The 26,192-nt window shown below is 41.7% G+C and overlaps 1 protein-coding gene across 1 annotated transcript; it reads right to left on the bottom strand.

Moving 5' to 3' along the window:
• Nucleotides 1-5,633: 5,633 nt before the first annotated feature.
• Nucleotides 5,634-23,725, bottom strand: MINAR1 (membrane integral NOTCH2 associated receptor 1). Its single transcript, XM_026677142.2, has 4 exons — nucleotides 23,154-23,725; nucleotides 16,697-19,041; nucleotides 15,658-15,912; nucleotides 5,634-11,106 (listed from the first exon to the last, which is right to left on the bottom strand). Exons 2-4 carry the CDS (start codon nucleotides 18,992-18,994, stop codon nucleotides 10,909-10,911), a joined length of 2,751 nt encoding a protein of 916 aa, XP_026532927.1. The 5' UTR covers nucleotides 18,995-19,041; nucleotides 23,154-23,725; the 3' UTR covers nucleotides 5,634-10,908.
• Nucleotides 23,726-26,192: the final 2,467 nt, after the last annotated feature.

Below are 26,192 nucleotides of genomic sequence, written 5' to 3'. Positions count from 1 at the left end.
CTGCAGATGATTATGCAAGGAATTCAAAATATTCAAGCAAGATCAGAGAATATTGAAAAGAGAATAGAGAACATTGAACAAAGAACAGAGAACATTGAACAAAGAACAGAGAACATTGAACAAAGAACAGGGAAAACCGATGAAAAAGTGGAGAACATCCAACAAATGACGTTGAAGTATGATGAGAGATTCCAAAAAATTGAAGAAGATAAACAAAGAGATAAGAAGATTGGAGATATTGATAATAGATTAACGGTGGTTGAACAAGATAAAAGTGGTATGTTGAGATGGGAGATGAATAGATCAGAATTCTATCTTAGATTCCAAAACGTAGAGGAAGAAAAAGGACAAAACTTAGCTGAGATAATGATAGAAATACTGGCTGAAGCTTTGGAAATAACTCAAGAGAAGATGATGGATGGAATAGATTAGGTTTATCGAGTTTTCACAAGGTATGCGATGAGAAATAGCTTACCAAGAGAAGTTCACATTAGATTTACAAAGAAAGCCATTAAAACGCAAATATTGCAAGTGGAAAAAGAGAAAACATTGAAATATAAAGACAAGGAGATTGTGGTCTTGAAACAAATACCCAGAAGAGTGAGAGAGATGAGAAGAGAATACCGATTCATGACTAAAATGCTACTTAAAAAAGAGGTGAATTATAGATGGCTGATTCCAGAAGGTTTAATGTTCACATGGCAAGAACAGAGACATAGAATTGACTCAATTGAGAAAGCGGAATTATTTTATACAGAATTTTTTGGAGGGAAAGAGGAAGAGGCAGAAAAAGAAATCTCACGAATTGAATACCAAGAGGACTGCCAAATGGCGATTGAAAAAGAAGAAGGTGCAGTAGGTGGAAAGGTGGAAGCCAAAGAACAACGTGAACTAAGATCTACGAGAGCTGCTAAACCTAACTACAAAATATAACCATGGGAGAGAAAAAACTGATTACAATTAATATAAATGGACTTAACTCAGCCGTTAAAAGAAGGAAAACCTTTCATAAATTAGAGAAATTAAAATTTGATATAATTTGTCTACAAGAAGTACATATTAAAAAACAATATGAACAATTGTCGGTACAGCCAAAATTAAGGAAAATATTTACTTCCTTGACACAATGTAAGAAAAGAGGAGTGGTTTTATATATTAAAGAGACCATCCCAGCAAAATTGATTTATACCGATGATGACGGAAGAATACGAATGGTGGAAATAATGGACAATAATACGAAAACACTCCTGATTGCAATCTATGCCCCGAATGACAAACAAGAAGAATTCTACAAAAAATTACATATGAAAATAATTGAACGAGAATTGAATTATTTTGTTGGTCTCATTGTATTGCAGATTTTTGCAATCCATCTAATAGTAATACCCCCTAGTTTGCACTCATTTGACCTTTCCTGCACAGGGCTATTTGCTATTTTTTTAATAAAGAAAAAGAAAGAAAGAAAGCAGGACAATTCCAGTCTCATAGCAACTGGAAATGCTGGCCATGAATTATTCCATTATGATGAACAAAAGATCTGTGGGATAATTTCCAAAGCCAATTGTCTCCTATTTTTTAATTACATCCAGACACACTAACAGCAAAGATACCTGTCTGTCATTTTGAGATGGACTTGGCAGACTCTTTGAAACAGCTAGAAGATAATAGCTCATTTGTTAATTGATGGGGTTGTGTTAGTATGAGTGTGTAAGTATCTTTGGCCTAAGGCCAAACCCAGTCAAAAGAAAATCTTTCCTTGGCAAAGGTTGTCAGGATAAACCTTACAGAGATCCTTTCTAGAAGGGCATAGTTAAGTCATTGATGATGTTATCTAATCTGATGATAAAACATCTGCAAAAAAACAACAAAACTCAGAGAAACAAGAACCCCCAAAATTCTTAATCCTGGGCTACATATATTCTTTATTATATTAATGTAATTGTGCACTGCTTTTGTTAGCCTTCACTTTAATATAGAATAATTTTGGAGGAAATTCTAAGACTGTTTCCAAATCAATCCAAATCTAATCTAATCACTATTTCCAAATTTCCAAATCATTGGAGAATCTCTCTCTCTTTCTCTTGCATTCTTCTAACTGATATAATGCAGCTAAATCATTCTGGAAATTAGTTTGTGAGAGACATTGAAAAATCCTAGCTTGTTCAATCATTACTTCTTGTATATCACATTTTCCATTCTTTAGAAAGAAGGAATAACTATTTAACTACTTGTCAGAAATAGAGATAATTCCATGGCCACAAAATCTATTGAGACAATTTTTTGAAAGAGACACAGAGAAAAAAACAGACACTGAATCTTAAGCACAGTGCAATCCTTCTTCTAGGAAAATGTTTAATATCTATGTCTATCTATTTCTATTTTTATTTCCAGTGAATCAAACCATGTTACTATGATAATATGTTCACAGACCTAATTTCTGAAGTAAAAAAAAGAGCATGCAAGAAGGAAGGAAGGAAGGAAGGAAGGAAGGAAGGAAGGAAGGAAGGAAGGAAGGAAGGAAGGAAGGAAGGATGTGAGGAAGGAAATAAATAAAAGAAAGAAAGAAAGAAAGAAAGAAAGAAAGAAAGAAAGAAAGAAAGAAAGAAAGAAAGAAAGAAAGAAAGAAGGAAAGAAGAGAACTGAAAAGAACCATTGAAAATGTTGCCTCCATGCAATAAACAGCTGAGCACAGAAAAAGAAAAAGTATTTCCTATAATGTCAAAAACCTGGATATTAATTGGAAACACCTGTATACAGGTGTATGATTGAAGCCTAGTCCTTGGTTAGCTCACTGGGGACCATTCCATCAGAAATCAGATGTGCCCCCCAAAAATATTATGTCAGTAGCTGAGCTGTGGTTTGTATCCACAGCTCTGAGCTGTGGAAAGTATTCAAACCCTGGAATCTGGGTTACTGAGAAAGGTAGTTTTTTGTGTTTATATATGAGTGGGGACACAATGGCTCAACAATTAAGAAGCTGGGTTTGAGACTCAAGCACTATATGATGGGGTGAGACTCTCTAGTTTGAAACATGTGCATGTGAGTAGATAAAAAGGTACTTCAGTGGGAAAGTAACAATGCTCTGTGTTTTGCTGCACACTCTGTGTCGTGGTGTGATATTGTGCTGGCCACATGACCACAGAAATGTCTTTGGACAATGCTACCTCCCTTGGCTAAGAGACAGAGGTGAGCAGTGGTCCCTGAGTCAGACATGATTGGACTGAGGAAACTCTTACCTTTTTCTATATTGTATATGAGACAAAGACTCAAAATATACTAGGAGGGGTGCACCAGTTCTTTTACAATGAGTAAATCATTTCTGAAATAAATAGAAATAATTCCAAATGCCTTTGTGGTTCCCAAAATGTGATTACAAAACTAACAAATAATATGCCCATTTTCAGAACTTGAGAATGGGAGTTAGGTGCAGGTGTCCAGGATTTTACTTAGCCTAATAAGTGGATGGTGATGATATATGGCTGAGTTGATTTTATCCATTTAGAGGTAATGGCTGAAGACAGGTAATCATCTATGGTGAATGGAGCTCCCATAAGATCTTTTAGATGTAGGGAGACTGCACTTAGAGAGTATAAATATTGAGTGATTCCTCAATAGCGAGTGTAGATCACCCTCGTGGTTAATTCATGAAGCATTACTCTAATATTCAACTGATTTATTTACTATAACTGAGATAATCACATGGGCAAATCTCATAGCCTTCAAACTGCATCCAGTCTTTGATGTCCCTATGGACCAACTTTCTCCAGCGTGTTACCTTCCACTATGCCTGTTCCAATTCCAATAATCCCTGTAGGAGACAAGCAGGCAGAGCTAGAGGGGTGGAGTTAAACATGTCATGAGTTTAGAATCTTTGCATTGCCACAATTAATCAAAGTCCAGACTCCTTTGAATTCCATTGTCTTTTACATAGTGCCAATTTAGTGCTGGATATTAGTTGACTAGTTGATTAGTTATGCATAGACTTCATCAAACCATTTATGCTGCAGTGTACATGAATGATCTTCTTTCTTCTGGACAATCCCTAGCTGATTAACTGAGGAGCTGCAGTCTAGGCTATCTGAAGGAAACCTAGTTCAAACATCTACCAGAAGAATTACTGATTCTGGATCTCATGAACTGAACCACAGAAGCATCTGAATGCTGTTCAAATGAGGAGTTGAGGTAGCTTAAAACATTGAAGAAAGAGGGCCATTGTGTTAGTTTTTAATGTCATGCATTTGAGAATGATTTCTTTTGGCTTATCCATTTATATTTAGACCAAGAGATTCCTGGATAACTCTTGAAACCAACAGTCTTAAAATAATCAGTCTACTGAAATATTCTCATGCTGTTCAGCAGCCTCTCCAGGAGGCTGCGTGAATCCCTTGCAAGCCCCTATTATATTAATTCATCTTTCATCAGCTTCAGCTTTCTTATTATCTCCTTGACGCAAGTCCCATTAAAAAAAAATCCTGCCAAGCCAAAACAGCCTTTATCCAACCTCCCTACCATTCACACCTGCAGCTTTGTGTCTCAATGCCCCTGGAAACATTATCAGGTGACAGGGTGATAAATGATTTTTTCTGTTTCATCAGGTGGACTTCAAAGGACGCATACAATTCTTCAAGTTTATTTGATACTGTATTTTTCATGAACTGAAAGGCCACGTAGTACAGTAGCTTTATAAAACAAAGGCATCATTGCATCTGACAAGTAACCAAATGCCCCAGTCCAACAAACAAACAAATAAAATAATATCAAACTTGGGGGAGGGGGGGGACTCAACATATTCCTGTTTCCTGGCTCTCACAAGTAAAGTGAACAAATGAACCCAGCGAGACTTTGATGCCATTGTCCCATTGAACGAAATGAACAGAGGTGATTGCAATGGGTTTTCTACTGAACTTCACTGGGTTGACATGCATTAATTGTGACTTTGACCAAAAAGGAGGATCTTATACAGTATGTCAGTCTTTCACAGCTTGGACTAAAAATTCCATAATGCCCAGTCACCAAAGTTATGCCAGCTGGGATAATGGGCACCCACTATATTTGGAGGTCATCGGGTTAGAAAAGGCTGCTATATCGATTTACTTAGATGTAAGTCCTCTTCAGGTCAATAGCACATAGTTCCAGAAGTGGCAAGAGTCCCAAATTTTTTTATATGACTTGATTAACATTTTCATGTTACCCTTTTATTCTGTGTTTTATTCATAAGGCATATATACAAAAAAATGAAAGAAAATATTAATATGCTTTGTATTATTGTCTTGAGTAATATTGTCTACTACATTTTTTTCTCCAATTACACTACGGATTATAAAGTATCTATAGCTGTATTATTACTGTTGTTGCAGATATTATTGTTATTCACGCCACACAAAAGTCTTTTTATAGAAATATATATATATATATATATATATATATATATATATATATATATATATATATATATATATAACATTATATTATATATATGTGTGTGTATACACACACACACACACACACACACACACACACACACACACATATATATATATATATATATATATATATATATATATATATATATATATATATATATATATATTCACAAATGGTACACAATACTAAATACAATGTATGGAAGGCGAGCTACTGCTGCCTGATTCTTTTACTATGCAAAAACCAAAAAAAAAAAAAAAATCAAGATCCACCTTTCCTGAATTTCAAATCATGGTGGAAAGGTGAATTTTTATACATCCCACTATCTTGCCACCTTGATCCAGCAAGAATGATCAGCCTGGGCACATGCCATTCTCATCTTTAATAAGTTGTAGATAGACATTCCCTATGTAATCTTTTGTGTCACCATTTTAGATGAATTGTCATCAACTGAGTAGCAGGGACTGAGTGGGACAGCTTCTCTGAACTAAGAACATTTTTAAAAGGTTGTTGGGACGACAAGAATATGGATTGCATTTTGCTGGGAATTGTGGAAAACCTGAAAAGAAATCAGGTCAATCTGAAAATATCCCCACAGAATTGTGGGACCCCCCTTTTTTTTGTTTAGATGTGAGGGCATCGCACACCTCCCAAAGAGGCAGAGCTTATGATGTGATGGTGCCCTGCTGCTTTGGTCATTTTGATAAAAGCATTAAGAATTCGCAGATGACAACATTTTCTTCTCTTTAGAAGAGGCAAAGGAAAATAATGCTTTTTTAAAAAACAACACTCAGCAAAAACTAATAACATGTAGATCTTTCCTGTGCAGCATTAATTCCTAATGAAGTGTGTACTGCATGAATATCAACATTTCCCATTTGTGCTTGAAACTTGGGTCATTAATATAAGCACCCAGCAACTTATGCATTTTGGTGGGAACACATAGCAGAAATAGAAACACTTAGCAGCATATGCAACAATGGTGGAATAAAAGCAAATCTCTCCTTCCCTGTTCCCTCTTCAGCATTTTAGAGTCTTGTAACTCTTTCTCTGCTGTGTATAGTTACGGCTGTAAGACATCCCAATCCCTATTGTGATTCAATGGAAAAGACTCAAGCTAAAGCTGGGATGGAACCAAAAAATGATGGCTAGACTGCAGGTTATGTTGTTTTCTGGTACACAGGAAATGTAACATGTTAAATCCACCTGTGCAAACATTTCCACGCTACCACCACTATGCCTGGGATGAAAAGGAGGTGGATTGTTAGCTGCATTTCCACAACTTAATCCCAGTTTGCTAACAATGACTTTCCAAAACCCCTGAAGGCAGGACAAGAAACAATGGATGGAAACTAAACAAGGAGAGAAGCAACCTGGAATTAAGGAGAAGTTTCCTAACAATGAGAACAATGAACCAGTGGAACAGAAGTTGCCTTGATGTCTTCCCCAAACACTAAGCCATGAACCATATTTTTGGAGCCACTTCCAGTCTGCATAAGGCTCTAAGGCCAAAGTAAACAAAAGTATTTCCCACAACATAGAAACTCAGCCATAAATGGGAAGGCATACTTTGCACATAAGAAGAGCTTGATGCCAACTACAGCATGTTTTAAATATTTCAGCTGGACTTTGAAGAATCAGGGTCATAAAAATTAAGGAAAATTTTCAGTTAAGAAACGTGGTGCATGATCTCCAATTCTGGTTCTGACTCATGGGCATCCACCCGGGAGGTGGGGATGACAACACATAAACCTGTTGTCCCTTTGATGTCATCACAGCTGTTTTCATTGGTGCCCTCAAGCATGTTTGGAATCTGCCACCAAATAAAAATATTGGTACTGCACACTGCTGCAATCAAAAGAAATAAACAATGAATAACCAAGAGGGCAGAAAGTGTGGTCCACCGATTTGAGTTCATTCAGGAACAGCCTTGGAGAACATCGTATTTGGATACTGTTGAGATCCACTGAGCGTTGGGTTGGTTTATTCTTGGTTTATTATACATAATTCTTGAATTAATATACAGTGGCCTCTGGAATCAGGCTTTCAATATTTTGGCAAGGAACCATATAAACAACAAAAATATATCACTTGGCAGAAATGTCCTATTATTTCAGACAAAAATTTTCTTTTGGAGATCCTGGAAAAATGTACCACTGTTCCAAGCCTTCGTCTGCACAACTGCCAAGCTGTCCACTACAAATTTCATAGCCAGCTAGCAGACGACATACATTCCATCATAACAGCTATAGATTGAAGCTGCTTCCACTGTGGGAAGCCATATTCTTAAGCCTTTCCTAGTGCTAAAAGAACTGGGCCACAAAAATCAAGAAAACGTCTAGGTGACAATAGCCATTTCTGTTTCTCTTTGCTGTGATTTAGAGTTTATCTGGAGTTTTGCAGCTAGATCTGGTGTCTTGGCCTGACCAATAGCCAGGGCTCATGGAATACTGGGCAGTTCCTGAAGAAAATGTTGGGGACTCTATTCCCAGATGATGGGTTTGGATCCAGTTGCTAATTGTTGCAAGAACTATCCATCAGGTGTTTCTACTTGGTCAAATGTATGGTGTGAACATTGCCACTAAGAAGGACAGTCTTGGCCTCTGGAATTTAGTCTGCCCTCACATATAGTACTTTGATCATTAATGGTTCACACAGGTATGAAAGAACTCAGGTGGTGGCTGCACTGGAATAAAGGAATATTGGAACTGAGCTAGAGGCTGGAATACATGAACCATGAATTGGATGCTGACACGCATTCTAATTCACTTTATTCCCTTTGATTACCATTTCCATGGGCATCTATAAGAAGTAGTAGATGACACTATATGTATTATGACATTATGGTGAGCAGTAGGTCTTTTGCATAATGATTTGGCTAACACAAATGACATAATTTGTGTGGTTGGTTGATGACTCCATAATGCACACAATGTCTTTATGGTTTCTATCATACTTCCGTCCAATCTGAACAATTTGCACAACCAGCAGGCTACAATGCTTGGTGTTGCTCTACTCTGAACCTGGTTCAGGGTTTCAAAGTGAGCTAAAAACTAGCCTTGCCTCAAATCCTAATTGAAACAATAGAACATCTCATTCCTAATTTAGGTGGAATGGAGCAAGGAAAAGTTGAGAACTTGAGAGTGAGTGAGTATGAACACCTTCTGTTTACACACTGAAGACAGCAGTTGCATTGCCCAAATTTCCATTGATCCATAACTAAGTGATCTGAACTGGCAACCACTTCACAAATTGTTTGGAATCAATCCTGGTTAGCCATCAAGTTTACAATAAAGAAAGAAAAATGCAAAGAATCTAACAAGCTCTCTCTGCAGATTCATCTTTCCAAAGTAAATTGTCTACTAAGATGCACATTTAAAAAAAAATATCAAGATATATATAAAGAATACAAAATATGCTAGTTGGCTCCCAAGGGTATCATATTCCTGATCTGATCCTGGCCTGCATTTGCCTAACATGATTAACCAGGTGACTGGCTTAACCCATTTTTGAGACTGACACAGTACCTTAGCCAGTTTGGTTATGGTGAACTTGGTTAGCTGCATTGTGTAAATAACCAAGTTTTGTTATTTTAAAAAAATGAAAATCTGGTAGCCAAATACAGGCAGATACCATTACAATCCTATTGGTACTCATTTCAAAAGGCACAAGATGTTTCTTACAGAAGAGGGATTCAAATGAACATTGTCAAAAAATGCATTGGAGAAGAACCACTTTATGCCCAGCTGCAGAATACCTTGCCAACCCATGCATAGCCAGGTGTGATATATATCTGTAAAGTAAAGGTAAAGGTTCCCCTCGCACATACATGCTAGTCATTTCTGGCTCTAGGGGGCAGTGCTCATCTCCGTTACAAAGCCGAAGAGCCAGCGCTGCCAGAAGACGCCTCTATGGTCCTGTGGCCAGCATGACTAAATGCCAAAGGCGCACGGAATGCTGTTACCTTCCCAACAAAAGTGGTCCCTGTTTTTCTATTTGCATTTTTTATGTACTTTTGAACTGCCAGGTTGGCAAAAGCTGGGACAAGTAACGGGAGCTCACTCCATTACGCGGCACTAGGGATTCAAACTGCTGAACTGCCAACCTTTCTGATCGACAAGCTCAGCATCTTAGCCACTGCATCCTCGATACATATCTGAATCAGGGCTTAATATACATTTTGACAAAAATGGTCCAAAAAGAGGAATCTTATGACAGATGACTTGCTCCTCTGTATTAATGTGTGAATGATGACTGTTTGTTTCCATTGTGTACATGCACAATGGTGCTACAGGATTCAATCTGGGTCAGTCACTGGGACCAGAGATTTTGTCTCCTGAACTTTTGAACTCATGCTGGAGCCCGTTTTCAGGGAACTTCTCTCTAGCAGGGTGTGTGCTGGTCTCTCTGCTAGAGAGAAATTCTCTGAGTCGGACTCCAGCACAAGTTTGACTTGGAAGAGAAAACCTCTCAGATTGGATCCTGGACATTATCCTGGTTCATGTATATTCGCCTTCACAAGGGTGCTACTTTAAACAGCCTCCTTCAACACATAAAAGGAACCAGGGTGGATTTTTGTAACATTTTCACTGTTTTGCTTATAGTTCCAAGAATGTATCAAAGCCAAGAAGCACTTCTTGGAAGTCATCTTATTTCAGGTAGCCAAAGCAGGATGAAAGGAAGACATTTAGGTACCATTTGCGGAGGTGAAAAAAAAAAGTCAAAAGGACTGTGAAGCACATGCCAGGTTCTTTTGGAAATGCGACATTTATGCAAATGTCCCCTTTCAGAAAGGGCTTGTCCAACACAACCTTTTTTGGTCTACAGCAGATGGCACTTGACCTCCATACCCTGGGATGATCTCAAAGGAACTTGTAGGGCAAGACCAGAATACAAACAGCCCTTATTAATTCCAAGGGTAGGAACACACACTGTCTCCAAGGTCACACAATCTGTTTTCGAAACTTAACCCATAAGGGATGTGTAACAAAATGGGATGCACAATACATTCAGATAGTTTACATTTCGGGAAACGCTTAAGTGTTGCTCTCTGTCTGGTAAATGCATATTGTACAAGAATTAATAGTCATCTATATATAATTCAGTATAAAAGTACAGGAAGAGGGGGAAAACACTTTTGCTCTTCATCCATTTCCAGTTACAGAGAGATTATTTTCTCTTGTCTTCAGAGGGCGCAGGGAAAATCCACTTGTAAAAATTTAAAATGAGGTGCCTTTAAGTCTGCTAGGCATGTTGCTGGTTGAAAAGGATGTTGTACTTTTTTTTCTTTAAAATAAATACATTAAAAAAACACACAAAATTCTTTGCATGCCTGCTTGTTTGGATCGTCCAACGTATCCTTCCCAACTAGTGGGGACATTTTTTTAAAATTATTTTTTGTCATACAGTGGTATGTTAAATATCAATGGGATATCCAAAGCAAAGTTCTATACAAGGCAGGTGTCAATTCGACCATCATAGGATTCACGATTTCATAGTACATATTGGAACCACAATGACCAAAATAACTGTACAGGCAGCTGCTGCAATTAGAGCAGATATTTTGCAAACTTTCGCTCTTCGGAATTCAGCCTCCTTACGCTTTATTAATGAATCATATCCTGGTGTATAGATATCCTCCATCCAGTATTCTAAGTTGTTGGGATTCAAAGATTCTTGAGTCTGAAATTAAAAACAAACAAAAAGGGGAGAGGGCATTAAAAAAATAGTTTCTCCATCTGTAAGATTTCCTCCTGTCTCTCCATAAATCATTCACTGCATTCTTCATTAGCTGGCTGAGCAAAATATGCTAACTTCACAATCTGGGTAGATTTGATCCAGCATGCTAGGCTAAAATATAGTTTGCGTGGTCCTTGGTCTCTCTCTGAGCTTGGTTGTTTCTTTTTCTTTCTTTTTTCATTACCCAACTAAGTAACATCATCATTTTCTGACAGTTAGAACAATTAATCAGTGGAACTCCAGAAGTTGTAAATGCTCCAACACTGAAAGTTTTAAGGACAACCATTTGTCTGAAATGGTACAGTATAGGGTTTCTTGCCTGAGAAAGGAGTTGGACTAGATGTTCTCCAAGGTCCCTTCCAACTCTGTTATTCTATCAATGCTGGAAGGGAGTGGCTGTCACTAAATAGAAACAATCCTTGGCTCCATTTATTGAGAAAGTATAATTTTATTAGAATACAAGTGTATTGCAGTAATGCATAGCCAGAACTGAGAATCACGTGGCAAAATCCCTAAGTTCAACTATTCCCTCCCTTAACTGCCACCCATCACTGACTCTCCCCCATGCCCCCCATGACCAATCAGGTTCAAGCAAGATATTTTCAGAACCGACACTTCAAATGTACTTAATTTGTAGCTGCATTCTTCTCCCAGTTGGGTTACCTTGAAGCAGCATCTCATACAGCAGTTATTACTTTCGCTTTCCCCCAAGCATTCTCCCCTCCCCTCCCCAGAGTTCATGGCAGACTGTCACCACATGGTAACGAAGCACACAAGCAAGCATCAGGTGGCAGTTGACAGGGACATTTGCTGATGGTATTACCTAGTTGGGTAATGAAATATCTCCACAAAGGTGACCACACTCAAAGAGCACCAAGGACACCGCCCTCCAACCCTAAGCAACGAATATTCTCTTGGTTTTTTTTTTTTTACTGGTTTGTTAGTTTTCTTTTCTTTTGTTATTAAAATGTATTAATTTATTGAATTTCATCTAGAATTGTTTGGCTGTTGAGGTGGCTTATATATGAATTAAATAAACAGCGTTTGTAAAAGACCAGATTTTCCCATTGCTCTTTGGTCTCCTTGCCACTAAATAAGTGGAGAGATATCACAGTCTCCAAAATTCCTCTTTACTGAAAGAAGTATAAAAACATATTCATTTTCAGTCAGTACAATGAGAGGGGAGGGGGCAGGAGAGAAAAATCAAATTATTTATTTATTTATTCATTTTAAAGCCCCCCCCCCCCCCCAATTTTCCAAGCAATTCTAACCAACTAGGGTTAAAAATATCAAATTGCAAAATAAGATATCAATAAAAACACATAGCACCAGAGACAATTAACTCCAAAAGTGCAGATGTAGTTCAGGTAGCATCCTGGCTCAGTGCCTGAGAGAAAATAGGACTTCAAAGCCCCCCTACAAAAGTGAAAATAATTTATTCTGCATGATGTTGTTGTGTTTTGGTAATCAAAGGACTGATTTAAAAAAAAAACATCAGAGGGAATGAAGATCTGTCTATCTTTTTGCCCTCTATTTCCAGAGATTCCCAGCAAATAATTCCAATAAATTAAAATTCAGTTATAATTAACCTGATTTACAATCATAGACAGCATGAACTTATTGTATTTGTCCCCAATTTTAAACATTTGGTGCAATTTTAACTTTAAATATTAAATGTTGGGTTTGCTTTTCCTTTTGAGATACACCTATAAGAGGCAAAACATGCCTGCATTGTTTAATTTTCCACCCCAAGTGGACAGAGCCCTGGGAAAATCAAAAGGAGCAGATGGATCACCACGGACCTAAAGGCTATTATACTGTTGTGATATTGATAGCAGCATCGTGGGCCAGTCCCAAGGGAAAGATGACAGGTAACAGGATGGAAAGGAGAATGATTATATTTGAAGACTTTCTGCTTTATTCAAAGGAAAAAGAAAAACTCAGGCTGGACCTGGCAGCGCAGAGGTAGGTAGCTCTACCATGACAGTTCCCTTGACTCTCCTGCCCCCAAATTTACCAAGGAGGGCAGGTAAGGCTCCTTCTGAAGCTGCAATCTCACACACTCCCTTGTTGCAATGCTTCTTTGCTTTTAATTTGGCAGCCTTGCTAAAAACAGCTGACAAGATGCCCTCGAGTCAAATCAGAGCAACACCTTGTGACTAAACCTTTCCACCACTCAAGTCTGTTGGGGCTCCAAGTGGCTGATTAATTCTGAATCTTGACATCTGAGCAACAGAAGCTGCGAGAAGTACCTTGTCTATAGGGAGATCAGAAGGAAGATAACTGCAGTTTCACACACACACACACAAAATCCCCTCTTAGAATTTGGGATGACAGCAAATGGGTAGAACGGGCAAGCCACCAAATATGCAATCCAGCTCATCATCTGTAGGTGGTAGCAAGGCTTACCGTCAGTCCAAGGAAGCTTAGGTAGCCTCCAGAAGCCAGGTGGCTAGGAGTAGCCATTTTAAATCCCCATAAAATCCAAGAGAAAAGCAACATTGCGAGAAAGGCAGGGGTGGGCTTCTGGGGGTTCGGGAGAGCCCCTAGCTAAGATCCTGTGCAGTTTGGAGAATCCCCCAAATCCCATTCCTGGCTGTTTTCGTCCTTCCGGAGGGTCGAAGAAAGTTTCCGGAGCCTGGGGAGGGCAAAAACACCTCCCCTGGTTCTCTGCCCAGTTGCTTGGTGGGCGTGGTCATGGGGGTCCTGGCCTAGTCAGCTTCCTGCACCAGAGCAGTCGGGGCATTTTTGCCCTCTCCAGGCTCTGGAGGCTCTCTGGAAGCCAGAAACAGGCCCATTTCTGGCTTTTCCGAACTGCCAGGAGGCTCGTTTTTTGCCCCCACTAAACTTCTGTATGTGCCTTGCACTTACCTGCATCTAAAACAGGCCACGTGGGGACTCCTGGGAGGAGCGGGGTGGGTGGAGCGAGCCAGGAGTGGGATTTGGGGTTCCTCAAACTGCACAGAATCTTAGCTAGAAACTTTCCCGAACCCCTGCAAACCCTCAGCAGCCCAACCCTGGTTCTATGGTTTTATCTGCCCTTATTCTTTCTGGTTGGGCATTGCCTTTTTAGAGCAACCATAACAAGACCATTCTTCTAGGATGATAGAAGAGACTTCTTCTGTGTGACCCTCTTTTGATGCTTGAAGAGTGCTACTCTATCACCTCTTCTGAAGGCTAAACACTTTCCATTCTTTCTGATTCTCTTCACCAGGCTTAGCTTCCACTCCAGCAATTATACTATTTGTCCTCCTCTGAACCTGTTTCTGTTTGCTGACTCCTTTTTCAAGAAGGCGAAGCTCTGAAGTGGCTTCTGATTAGTGTGGCATAGAATAGACCTATTGCTGGGTTTGGATGACACCTCTTAGTAGCATAGCAATGGGTGACAAGGTTCAAAGCAATTAAAGACATTTAATACCCAGCCCACAATTGTTTACTGCTCATGTATAGTTACACATCATTTTCAATAGGATCTGCCTAGGCCAGGGGTCCCCAACCTTAACTCTAAACCCACTCCCTGGTCTGTGGACTGGCTGTCAGCTTTGGAAGCCATATTGAGATCCGATGCTCCTACGTTGCCACAATTGAGCCTGGGAAAGCGGGAGGGGGGAATATATTGGATTATATCTAGTTAGACATAATAACATTCTTTTTCTGATTCAAGGTCAAGTGGTGTTGCGCATAGTGAAAGGAAGTCTTAACTTGGGACGGATGGTGATTGGGCCATGTGATGATGGGTGCAGGAGATTGATTTGTAGTTTTTACTTATTGTAAGGAAGCCCGGAACTTTCAGATTCAGGATTCCCCAGTTGTGCCAGTTACTATCCAAATACAAAGGAATCTTTTGAGGGGGTGTCTGCCTCGGAGTTATTGGGCAGAATGGAGAGTTGCTGGAACGCTGACATTGGCACTGGTGTGCGGCATGCCAGAAACTGGTCCACGCAGAGTCCCCTGTCGACTCTGAAGCAAACCTGGCTGAAGGCATCTTGTGCTGCCTCATAGTTGCCACAAAGCCTGAGAGGCGGACAGGAGAGGGGAAATAGACAGTCCGGCTCCAGTCAAAACAAAAAGTTTTCCTGTGGGAACCAAAGTCATTGGAACAGGTGGCTATTGAAAGAGGAGAGGAGCCTGCCTTCCATCTTCATTGGACAATGTGACCGGTGACCCTTAGGAGGGGGGGAGTTTTATTCTTTTAATTAGGGGAAACCGCGGGGAACTGTCAGAGTTGATTTTTACCAGCTGTGCTGATATAATGTATCCAATAAACATGTCCTTTGAGGAATCTACCTGCCTCTGAGTTCTGCTTTCAATGGGTGCATTACTTGGAACACTGTCACCCCCATCCACAGGATGTGGGCAGCACATGAAATCACACCCTCTCCGGTCCATGGAAAAACATTCCCTCCATAGAATCAGTCCCTGGTGCCCAAAAGGTTGAGGGCCGCTGGCCTGTAGGCGAAGTGCATCCCCAGGAAGAGGAAAGAAATGTCTCACCTGTAGGTCCAAAGAAGCCAGCTTCCCTTTCTCTCCCGAATTCCTTGTGTATTCCTCAACAGTCCATGAAGGCTGGACTCGTTTCACTTCAGCCAGCTCTGTCAAGCGCATGTCTGTGTAAAGAGGGTTGGTCTTCATATGGGATTTGAGTGACGCCGGATAAGGGTGAGGGCTAAAGACTTGCTCTATCAGGAAACCGTCTTTGGGTGGTTTGGAATGGTGGTATGGCTGAGGGATTTCGTACTGCCGATCGGCCTGCAACAAGGTGCGAAAGTTGGGTGGGTATCTCCTTAGAAGGCCCAAACTGGATTCTGATCAGACAACAATGGAAAACATGCAGGCATGCTGGTTCTGAAGGGTGTCACATTAAGGGTTTGCTGTGCAAAGGAGATCTTGCATACACTTTCACACTTTTTCACAATTTTAAACATGCCAATTTATGCCCAAAGAGTTTGGAGTAGAGGATAAGGCATCAGGCTACAAACAGGAGATGGTGAGTTCTAACTTTCCTGTATGCACAAACCAGTTGGGTGATCTTTGGTCAGACTTTCTCAGCCCTAGGAAGGAGACAATGGCAAACCACTTCCAAAATCTTGCCATGAAAACTACAATGTTTAGCTGCTAGGAGTCACAACTCACAAACATGCATAAAAAGAACACCCAACCTTTCATTGTTTTAAATGCCTGCTTCATTAAACAGACATAATAATTTAAAAAAAGGAGTAACCTCATTATCTAGAAAAGTGTTTGAGACCCGTTGCTGTGGGAGAGAGAGTGAGCTCCCATCACACACTCCAGCTCCTTCCAACCCAGCGGTTTGAAAGTGGGTGACCAGAAGTAGATAAATGGGCACTACTTTGGTGGCCACCTTCATGGAGATGTGAAAGGATCCCCAATTGGGCATTGGTGATGTCATTGACAAATCCTTTCACCTCTTTGGTGCTTCAGACACAGGAGTATTACTACTAGGATCTCAACTCTACCTCTATGCAAAAACATGAATATATTACCGATTCAAACTGGGGAGGGGGGGAATTACCTCTTTGGATTTCCGGTGCCAGTCTTTGTTTTCATTACCACTTCGGTCTTTCATCTCTTCCTCTGTGATGCCAGCTTGGTTGGTATAGGTGATTGCACGCCAGTCTCTAGGAGAGTTGGAAATACTTGCAATCTTAGATTCGGTGGCACTGTTTTCCTCGGTTAAAGATCTTGAGGATCTCCTAGTGAATAAGCTCTTTTTCAAGGCTTTGATACGAAGGCTTTCGCTGTTACTGCCGCTGGCATCAGAGCAGCACCAGTCTGGGTTATTCTCCAGTTTGCCCCCATGTGACGAATTGTGGCATGAAAAAATCCTGGGGGAGGTGCTGTCTTCTGATGGAATCTCACTGGTCAAGGAATTAAGATCAAGCTGGACACTCACACTCTCTGGCTGCTGGATCTTTTGGTCCAATTTGTTCAGCTTCCCCAGGACCTGAGAAATTTCATCCCTGACACCAGAGAGGGATTCCAGCTTCTTTTCAATTTCCCCAATCCTGAGGACTAGCTTGCAAACGCTGGTTTTCAGCTCGTCATCGGTGCTGCTGATCTCCAACCGAGATGCTTTGTCTAGGTTGCTGCCAGCATTTCCGTTGGAAATTTTAGCTAAATGGTGTTCAGGGGAGCTTTCACAGTCAGATTTGTGGATCTGAGAAAGTGAGCCAGTGCTGTTATAACAAGAAGATTGGATCACTCCTGTAGACCCAGAGACACTCATATCATCCAGAAATCTGAAAATATCGCTAATGTCATCACTGACAATTTCAGAGTCATCATCTGATTGCTTCAAGGAGTGTCTCTCGCCATACTTACTTTGGTTTGGGTGGGCCATCTCCTTGAATTTTTTGTGCTCCAGTCCTTGGCGATCTGTCTGTGTCCCAACACTACTGGTTTTATCGAAGCTCTGAAGCTGAACAGCAGTGCAATTAATACTTTTGTCTTTAAATTTTTTGATGGGGTCACGCTTGTCCACTTCTAAGATGGAGGGTATGTCTTTGGATTTATGCCCATTTGATTTGACCCCATAATTGGGCTGCATCATGGATTGCTGTTCTTGAGAGCTGAGATATTGTTGATGCCTCTCAGAAGCAGAAAAATTGCCTGGCTGGCTCTTTGAGCTTTGATATTGCATCTTTTCTTCTGGCTGTTTCCTGTTAAAAAATGATCTTTCAAAATCAGGTACTTCCTCTGTGTTCAAACTCCAACTCTTGACTGGCCATGGAGTTGATTTGCTTGGCTTTCCCAACCATCGTTTTGTTTCTTGAGGCCCAAGAATAGTTGTTGGGCCAAAATATGTAGAAGCTTGGAGATCATCTAAGCTTTCATGCTTGGCTCGTCTCTTCTCCGGAACAGGAGAATAAATTGGGTTCAAATACTGGTTACTGTAAGGTATTTCAAAACTGTGGTTGAAGAATGTCTGCTTGGAGGTCTCCTTTTGGCTTGTGGGTTCCCCAAGCTTATCATCCACTTTGCCTGGCGGTGACATCAAGCTGGGTGAAATGGTGATGAGGTTATGGAAATCTTCCTTGAAGATGTTGCGCTTCTGTATGCATGACTGCATCAAAAAGGTCTCGTCGCTTGGAATGAACGATTCCTTAATGCTTGAACTGGGAGGCAGTGATTCCTGGTCTGAGATGGAGTCAGTTTCAATGTTCATGGGGAAATAAGTACTCTGCATTTCACAGGGGGGAGAATTGGCAATGGTGTAAGTTGCCAATGCTTGCAACCGATCAAGAGAAGCTGTTCGGCCTTTGACATCTTTATTCACCCCCAGCAGAATATTCATCTCTGAGGTGGGTACAAATGGAGGGCAGTCTTTGCAATCCCCCTTTCTACATTTGGATGCCCTCTTGCTGGAATAACCCCTGCTGAATTCTCCATCTTGCAATTCACAGTGAACCACACAGTCCACCATATTACACACCTCATTGTCTGATCGGCAGGAGTCCAGCGACTCTTTCTTTCTCACTTTCTCTCGGGTAGTGGGCAGCTTCTCCTTAGCCATGCCCCCATTCATCTGTATGAGGTTGAAGATCGTCACAATATCAGCTGCGACCATGATCTTCTTTGACTGCTGATTGTTGACATTGCATCTCATTTTGTCCTTGAACAAAGTGGCTGGGAAATTGGGATCTAGGCAGGCTGTATAGAAAAGCACACTCCTTAATTTGGCCAGCTGGGACAAGTCAAATCGAGCACATAGTGATTTGCAAAGATCCTGATAGGAAACGGAGTTCTGTTGAGTATCCAGTTCCTCCAAGATGTTCACCAGGAACACAGAAGACTCCTGATGGGCCTCCATGGTAGGTAGGAAGTGCTGCAGTTCACCTGGAATGTTTTGCTCCAGTTCTATACCAATTTATAAAACAAAAACAAAACAAAAATGTAGTTATCACAAGCCATTGCATCTCAATGATATACTAGTTGGCAGATGAAGAGAGGTTGCTGCAGGTAGGAAAACTGCCTCTTCCAAACTATTCAAAGTTGGTCTTTTAGCATGAAGGGGCTCTGAAGGATGGTAAGGCAAACAAATCAAAATAGAATTTAACATGTTCTATGTCTCTTCTGAAGAGTTTAGAGCAACATCTATAGCTTTCTCTCTTTCTTTCTCCCTCCCACCCTCCATCTCTCCATCCATCCATCTCTCTTTATCTCTCCATCCATCCACCCATCCATCCATCCATTAACTCATCCATCCACTTCTCCATCCATCCAACATCTCCCAGAGTGGATCCTTGTACACACAGATCACAAGGCTAGCTTTTCACAAGGCTACCATGTCATTTTTTAAAATAAAAAAAGTAAACAATTTGAGTATGGCTGCTAGCAAGACCAGAGCTAGAGGTCTTCTTCACTCAAGATCATCTTAATGGCAACCCTTCCAAGGAGTAGAGCTCAACTTAAGGATCTGCCTTCTGACAAATCAGTCTTTTGTTAATAGTACCATTTTGTGAGAGTGATTTTCCCCCCTCTCAAATTACTCCTATTGGGTCAAGCTACAAATTTGTGTAAATTCATCATTTCAACCCTCCAAATATGTCCTGTTGATTATGTCCCAGATTCCCCATCAGGAAATAATAAATAAAACAACTTTGCGATTGTAAGAGGGCTGCAAAAATCCAGACCACTAGACGGCAGACAAGAGATAAGAGAAAGGAAGCTCTTTGCTGCCACCTAGGAGTCTTCTCAATTTAGGCAGCCCGGATACGGTAACCCTACCTTAGGGTTAAGCTTTAATCACATTTTACTTTGTAAGGTTATATCCACCATGAAATTAATTTGCTTGCAGTTACCCTTTGAAAGAGAAAAGAAATAAAAACAAATATCTAACTTCCCTTCCAAAACTGACCAAGCAAGCTTTACTTCTTTGCAGACTTTATAAAATTGCCTGGTGACATATATGTGAAAAAGTAATTTTACCATATGTATATAAAACCACCAGGTTTTGCTACTGAATTTGTCAGAGGAGAAGTCCTGGTTTTCCTAGATTCGTAATGTAGGTAATTTACTGTCAGTATTACTACTACCAATGCTACAATTCAGCATCTTGTGCTTTCAAACACTTTATCCCCATGCTCAATTTTATAAATTCGATCCTATATTTTTGACTAAGGTTTTTTATTTTCCAGGCAGGGCTGCAGGAGAGGGAAGAAGAATAGCTTACTCTCTGTCCTTATTCAACATGATTGAAACTGTATTTGTTGTCATGCTTGGGGTTACAACAGGGCAAAGATTGGTGGTGCAGTTTTCAACACTTTTACTACGAAGCAATGCTCACAGCACACACACACACCCAAAGGTACACAATAATTCAACTGAGTAAGCTAAATGTGAATTCTTTTGTGGGCTATCCCATGCTATGTCCAATCCATACATGGTTTCCTGCTAGAAACACACAGATATACAGGTACGCAGGAAAAAAAAAATATAAGCATTGAGGAAGACTCAGCTGTATTCTCACTGTACCATTCTGCCTCACTGTTTACATTCTCCTCCTTACCACTGCATTCAACATAGATCTTTTAGCTAACTATACTGAATGCTCCATGGCTGTCACCACACCTGTACAGGAGTCATATTAGCCTTTTAGGAAATAACAAGAAATACCCCTCTGTCCTTCTGCCATCCTCCCTAAGGCAATAAAAACAGCTTATATGTCCTGGCTCAAAATTGTTCCATGAAGCTCGTTCCTAGAATGAGGCTGAAAGGCAGTTCTCAGATAAACATGCTTTGCTTGCCTGGATATGGAGGGAGGAGAAAGAATGTGTGTGTGTGTATAAATATTTATGTGTGTGTGCATGTATACACACATATATTTATACACACACACACACACACATATATATATACATACATACATACATACATACATACATACATACATACATACATTCAGATTAAAATGTAGATCAAGCAGAAAACAGACATTTTCTTGGAAGGGTGGGAGGGGAATGTTGTACAGTATCCAAACTGATTTTTCTAAGGACTCCTCTTCTTCCTCCTCTGATCTTACAGGGTAGGAGTGGAGAGAAACTAGAGTTTTGGTTCCTAACAGTGTGCTTCACAGGAATGTAAATACTTGGTTGTTGTGGTTTTTTTTAAAAAAAAAATCTCTGCATTTCTGTAAATCCCAGGGCAGGTATGAGATCTTCTGTTGGCAGCCGTCTTAATGTGATTTTTATTCACTCTTCTCAAGCCATTGGGGAACAGAAGGAAGGGGGCACAACATAATTTGCTAGGGGCTTACTTGTCAGGTCAAGTCAAGCATTTACTGCAACCATGCCATTCCCTGCATTTGCGGTGTGTGTGTGGGGGGGGGAGGAGAGAAACCTTAGGCACTTGGCACAGGCATCTTGTCTTCTCCAAGCAACAGCACAAATCCAATTCACGGGGCGTGGGGAAAGGATGGTGGCAGAAGTTGCTTCTTTAGTTTAGAATGTGTGGCTAATAAACTTAATCTAGACCTAACTTTCCAGAAGGAGAAGATTAGGCCAGGTTGACAGGCCTGGCCACACACCAGCTTGAACACACTTAGGGTATCCAACTTCCAAGGAGAACGGACTGCTTTCCACCGAGACCATATTGGCTCACTGCTGAGTTTCAGCCAAGTTTCAAAGGCATTCATGGTTATCCACCATAACACTTCCCCTAGCAAATCATCACTTTCCCGGAACACCTTGGGTAATGGTTATTATGCAATCACAGCATCAGGTAAGTAGAGGTGAAGAAGAGAAAAATATTGGGTGGGAAGAAGGAACCCCAAATTAACCCAACAAAAAGAGAGAGAGGAAGAAGCATCCAAATTTATGACTGTAGCACACATGCTTGCAACTATCCATCCAAGATCACTGGCAGGCGGGGGGGGGGACCCCCCAAACACAGCTTCACAACAGAATGGTCTGCAGGTTCAGATATTCAAACAAGCCCACCTTGTGGTTAATAAAAATGGAGGACCTTTAGCAAGGGAACAAATGCAAAAGAACTCAAAAGCCCTTTTGGACAAAGGATGCTCTGTTTTCACAGGGCAAAACAAAACCCTGGACTTTGTCGGAATTGTGAATTTTATTCAGCACAGTTTTCTTGGTAATAAATTTGTGAGATTGCCTCCGCTTCTGTCTTTTCCAAATTCCGAGGAGCTCTACACACACAGACACACACACAGACACACACACACCTCTATCTATTGTCCTAAAAACAAAAAGCAAAGAAACAGCAGGCTATAAGCAGTTTCCCCCCCTCTGTGCCATCAATTTATCACTTGTCCCCATGGGGGCTAAAGAGAGTACAAGCAGACCCAAAACTCTCTTCATTGCATTCAATTTGTTCTATCCAGTATGCCTCTCTCTCTCCTCCTCCCTCCCTCCCTCCCTCTCTCTCCTCAAGGAAACAAGGGGAGGAAAGGTGGAAGCCAAATTCAGTGCTACTGGCTGGTAAGAAATCCAGGGAAGTGGGCTAGAAGCAAGATAGGACTGACTCCCTCTCCCTTCCTCCCTTCCTCCCCCCCTCTCTCTCACACACACACGCCCCATGATTTACAGCTATGCCTTATGATCCCCCCCACTTGCAGTTTCATTCATATAAAACCAGGTTGGTTCCTCAGAGACCAGCGTCCAGCTGCACCATGCTGTTGCCCAAGGATCTGACCAGCTTCGGAAACCCGAAGAGTGGCAAGGCTGAAGGATTAAAACAAAAACAAAAAACCAGAATCCGTACTTTGCTAGGACGAACCTGGGCAGCTTCCTTCAACACGCAGCACCCCCGCCAACCTGGCCAAATTCTCCCAACTCCTTAACGGCGTTTTCCTAGATTAGAAGGAAAATAACCCTCCCTCCCCCCCGGCTTTTTTCCCTCTCCCTTTACCAAGATTTCCCGGGAGGGACCGTCACTCCCAAGGCGCCTTTGATGGAAAAGCCAACGCGGATCTCCCCGATCCAAAGCCCATCCCGCCCAGTCCCTCTTACCTCCAACTTTCCTTTGAAGGAGCAAGGGAGGAAACGAAGAGAGCCTGCAGATCTGGGGTTGGTGGATTGTTATTGGGGGCGTTGTTTCCTCCCCCCCGTTTTGCGGGCTTCTTTCGGCTTCCTCTTGACCCCTCACGTCAGGCTCTTCTCCCGCCACTGCTTATCCTGCAGCCGGGACTTTGCCAGGAGGAAGAAGAGAAAGCAGAAGGAAAAGATCTCCCAGTACCGTCTCCCCATGGCGCCAAGATTTGATTTGCAAGAAAAAGAGAGGAGGGAAGAGGAGGAAGAGGAAGAAGAAGAAGAAAAAGGGCGGCGGGAATAAGAAGCCACCGGGAAGAAAACCAGATGCAAACGGGATGGCCAAATCCGCCAACCCAGCACACTGCGGAGGTCGCTGGGAATGGTTTGCGCCGATCCAACCGCTCAGCCCCTCGCCTTCCTTCGGGAGCATCCCTCGGGGGCCACGAAGACGTCAACGGCTCAGCTCCGGACCCTCCTCGGGCGAGGCGATGGGTGAGCCGGGGACGCTCCTCTGCCCAGGCTCGGAAGCAAACAGAGCCAAGCTCCGGGGAGCGCGCACATCACGGCGGCGGCGCGCGTTCTCGCAGCCAAGGCCCCTTCCCCTCTCGCTCTCCCCTCCGAAGCGCCTGCTCGTCCATCAATTGGCCCAGCTTGGCTTCGGGGAGGGAGAGCCAAAGCCGTCCGGCCGCTCGAGCTCCGAGGATGGGGAGCCTGGTTTATGTATTTCGATCCTAAAACCCAGCGAAGTGGGAACTGCAGAATGGCCGGTTCCTTCTGTGGCTGTGAAGGATTCTTCCTTTCTCGGCGCCTCCTTTTCTTCCTATCTCCAGTTTGGATGAAACAGCCTTGGTACGGATCCGATCCTAAAACCGCGCAAGTGGAAAGCGCTGCTGCGAATTAATGCCTCTTTTCTCCTCCCCTCTGCAAGATAGGGATTCTTGTTAAATCCTAAACCAGCGCAGATACATAGGAAGAATTCGTTTTGATTGATTTCAGCCTTTCCTTTAATCTTGGCCCATCTCTCTCTCTCTCTCTCTCCCTCCCTCCCTCCCCCCCACACTTCTCAATCTCCAAGGTGGGGGAATTTGCATTTAACAAGCAGCTTCTCTTGTAGGCTTTCGGTAAGGATTGAACTGAGCATATTATGAAGTTGAAAAAAAAGAAAATGCTTCTTGCTCTCTCTAGAGAGAGAGGGGCTGGGAGGCAGGAAGATTAAAAAGTGGTACTCAGCCCGCATCAAAACCATAATCCATACATGAAGATGGGAAGGGACAGAAGATGAACGGTATAGCGTCTCCTGCTTGAGCAGTGGGTTGGACTAGAAGACCTCCAAGGTCCCTTTCAACTCTAGCATGATTCAAAGATTCTGATTCAAAGACGAGGAAGAAAAGCAGGCAGAAAGAACAGACCATTTTTTTTAATACAGGTAGTCCTCAATCACAACCATTCATTGTGACTGTTCAAAGTTGCAACAGCACTGAAAAAACGTGATTTATGACTGGTCCTCATACTAATGACCATTGCTGTAGGCCTCATGGTCCTGTGATCAAAATTCAGGCCCTTGGCAACTGGTATGTATTTCCAACAGTTGCAGTGCTCTGGAATTACTGGGATTAGACTTATATGTCGCTTCACAGTGCTTTTACTGTCCTCTCTAAGTCAGCCTCCTGCCCCCAACAATCTGGGTCCTCGTTTTACCCACCTCGGAAGGATGGAAGGCTGAGTCAACCTTGAGCTAGTCAGGAATCAAACTCCTGGCAATGTGAGCAGAGTTGGCCTGCAATACTGCATTGTAACCACTGGGAAGGAAAGGAAGGAAGGAAGGAAGGAAGGAAGGAAGGAAGGAAGGAAGGAAGGAAGGAAGGAAGGAAGGAAGGAAGGAAGGAAGGAAGGAAGGAAGGAAGGAAGAGCACTTAGACTTATATACTGCTTCACAGTGCTTACAGCCCTCTCTAAGCAGTTTACAGAGTCAGCATATTGCCCCCAAAAATCTCTGGATCCTCATTTTACCGACCTTGGAAGGATGGAAGGCTAAATCAACCCCTGTCGGAATCGAACTCCAGACTATGGGCAGAATTAGCCTGCAATACTGCATTCTAACGACTGTGCCACCAGGGCTCTGGGTTCACAGACTGGGTGCACACACCTTGCCAAGCCATGCTTCCTGGATGAGGCCACAATTGTGTGGGTTCATATAACATCCTCGTGGTTTGCAATTCAGTGTCTGGGTTCAGGCATCATATTTAGTCAAAGTTAGACAAAGCCTATGCTAAGTTAGCACACTCATGAACCCAAGCAGTTCAGTTCATAAAGGATCTCACAAGCCATCATTAGTGTACTATTCCAGTGTTGATTGCTAAACTAGATCATTCATATTCAGGAAATTGTTTGGAATTCAATAATCAGGTTGGATTATCCTCCCTGGATGGCAGTGTTACAAAGTTCAACAATTCTGGAAGATTATTCATCACAGTATAAAATAAAATGTAAATGAGTGGTGCGGTGACCTAGAGGTGGAGCTCTTGCCTCACAATCAGGAGGCTGTGAGTTCGATCCTAGGTAGAGGCAGATATTTCTCTCTTTGGGCATGATGAGAATGTATCTGCTGAACAAAACTCCACACTGGCAACAGGAAGGGCATCCGGCCAGTAAGCACTCACCTCCATTCAATTGCCCAGACTCCACCCTGCAAGAGATTATAGGGTCGTTAAAAGAGGATAGATAAAATAAAATGTAAATATATGCTTTCCTTTCTTGCCAGTGCTTTTGGCTTGTTTATTAAGCCTTAACTAAACCTTATATTCCTACAGAAATATGCAGGATCAGGCCTGTATACAATAACAACTGCTAGAACATGTTAAGCTTACTGAAATTACGCCTAATTCTTTCTTGAGAAGAATGAAAGAATGTGCTGTGAGAGTTTCGATCCATATCAGCAATAAACTTGTATTAGTCTGATACTGTAATTTAACTTGGAAACAAGTTTCGTGGATTATAATCCTGCACATTGATTTGAAC

The sequence above is a fragment of the Notechis scutatus genome, chromosome 11 (genome assembly GCF_049901735.1).
Source record: "Notechis scutatus isolate UNSWTSFEM ecotype Mainland chromosome 11, rNotScu1.2, whole genome shotgun sequence".
Lineage (NCBI taxonomy): Eukaryota > Metazoa > Chordata > Lepidosauria > Squamata > Elapidae > Notechis > Notechis scutatus.
This window is presented reverse-complemented; position numbering and strand designations above follow the sequence as displayed.

Excerpts from the sequence above, each read along its gene's own strand:
- MINAR1 (XM_026677142.2), bottom strand. The coding sequence starts at position 18,994 with ATGGAGGCCCATCAGGAGTCTTCTGTGTTCCTGGTGAACATCTTGGAG. Across the intron at positions 15,913-16,696 it reads GGCACCGGAAATCCAAAGAG|GCCGATCGGCAGTACGAAAT; the intron begins GTAATTCCCCCC and ends ACCTTGTTGCAG. Across the intron at positions 11,107-15,657 it reads TGGCTTCTTTGGACCTACAG|ACTCAAGAATCTTTGAATCC; the intron begins GTGAGACATTTC and ends TTTTAATTTCAG.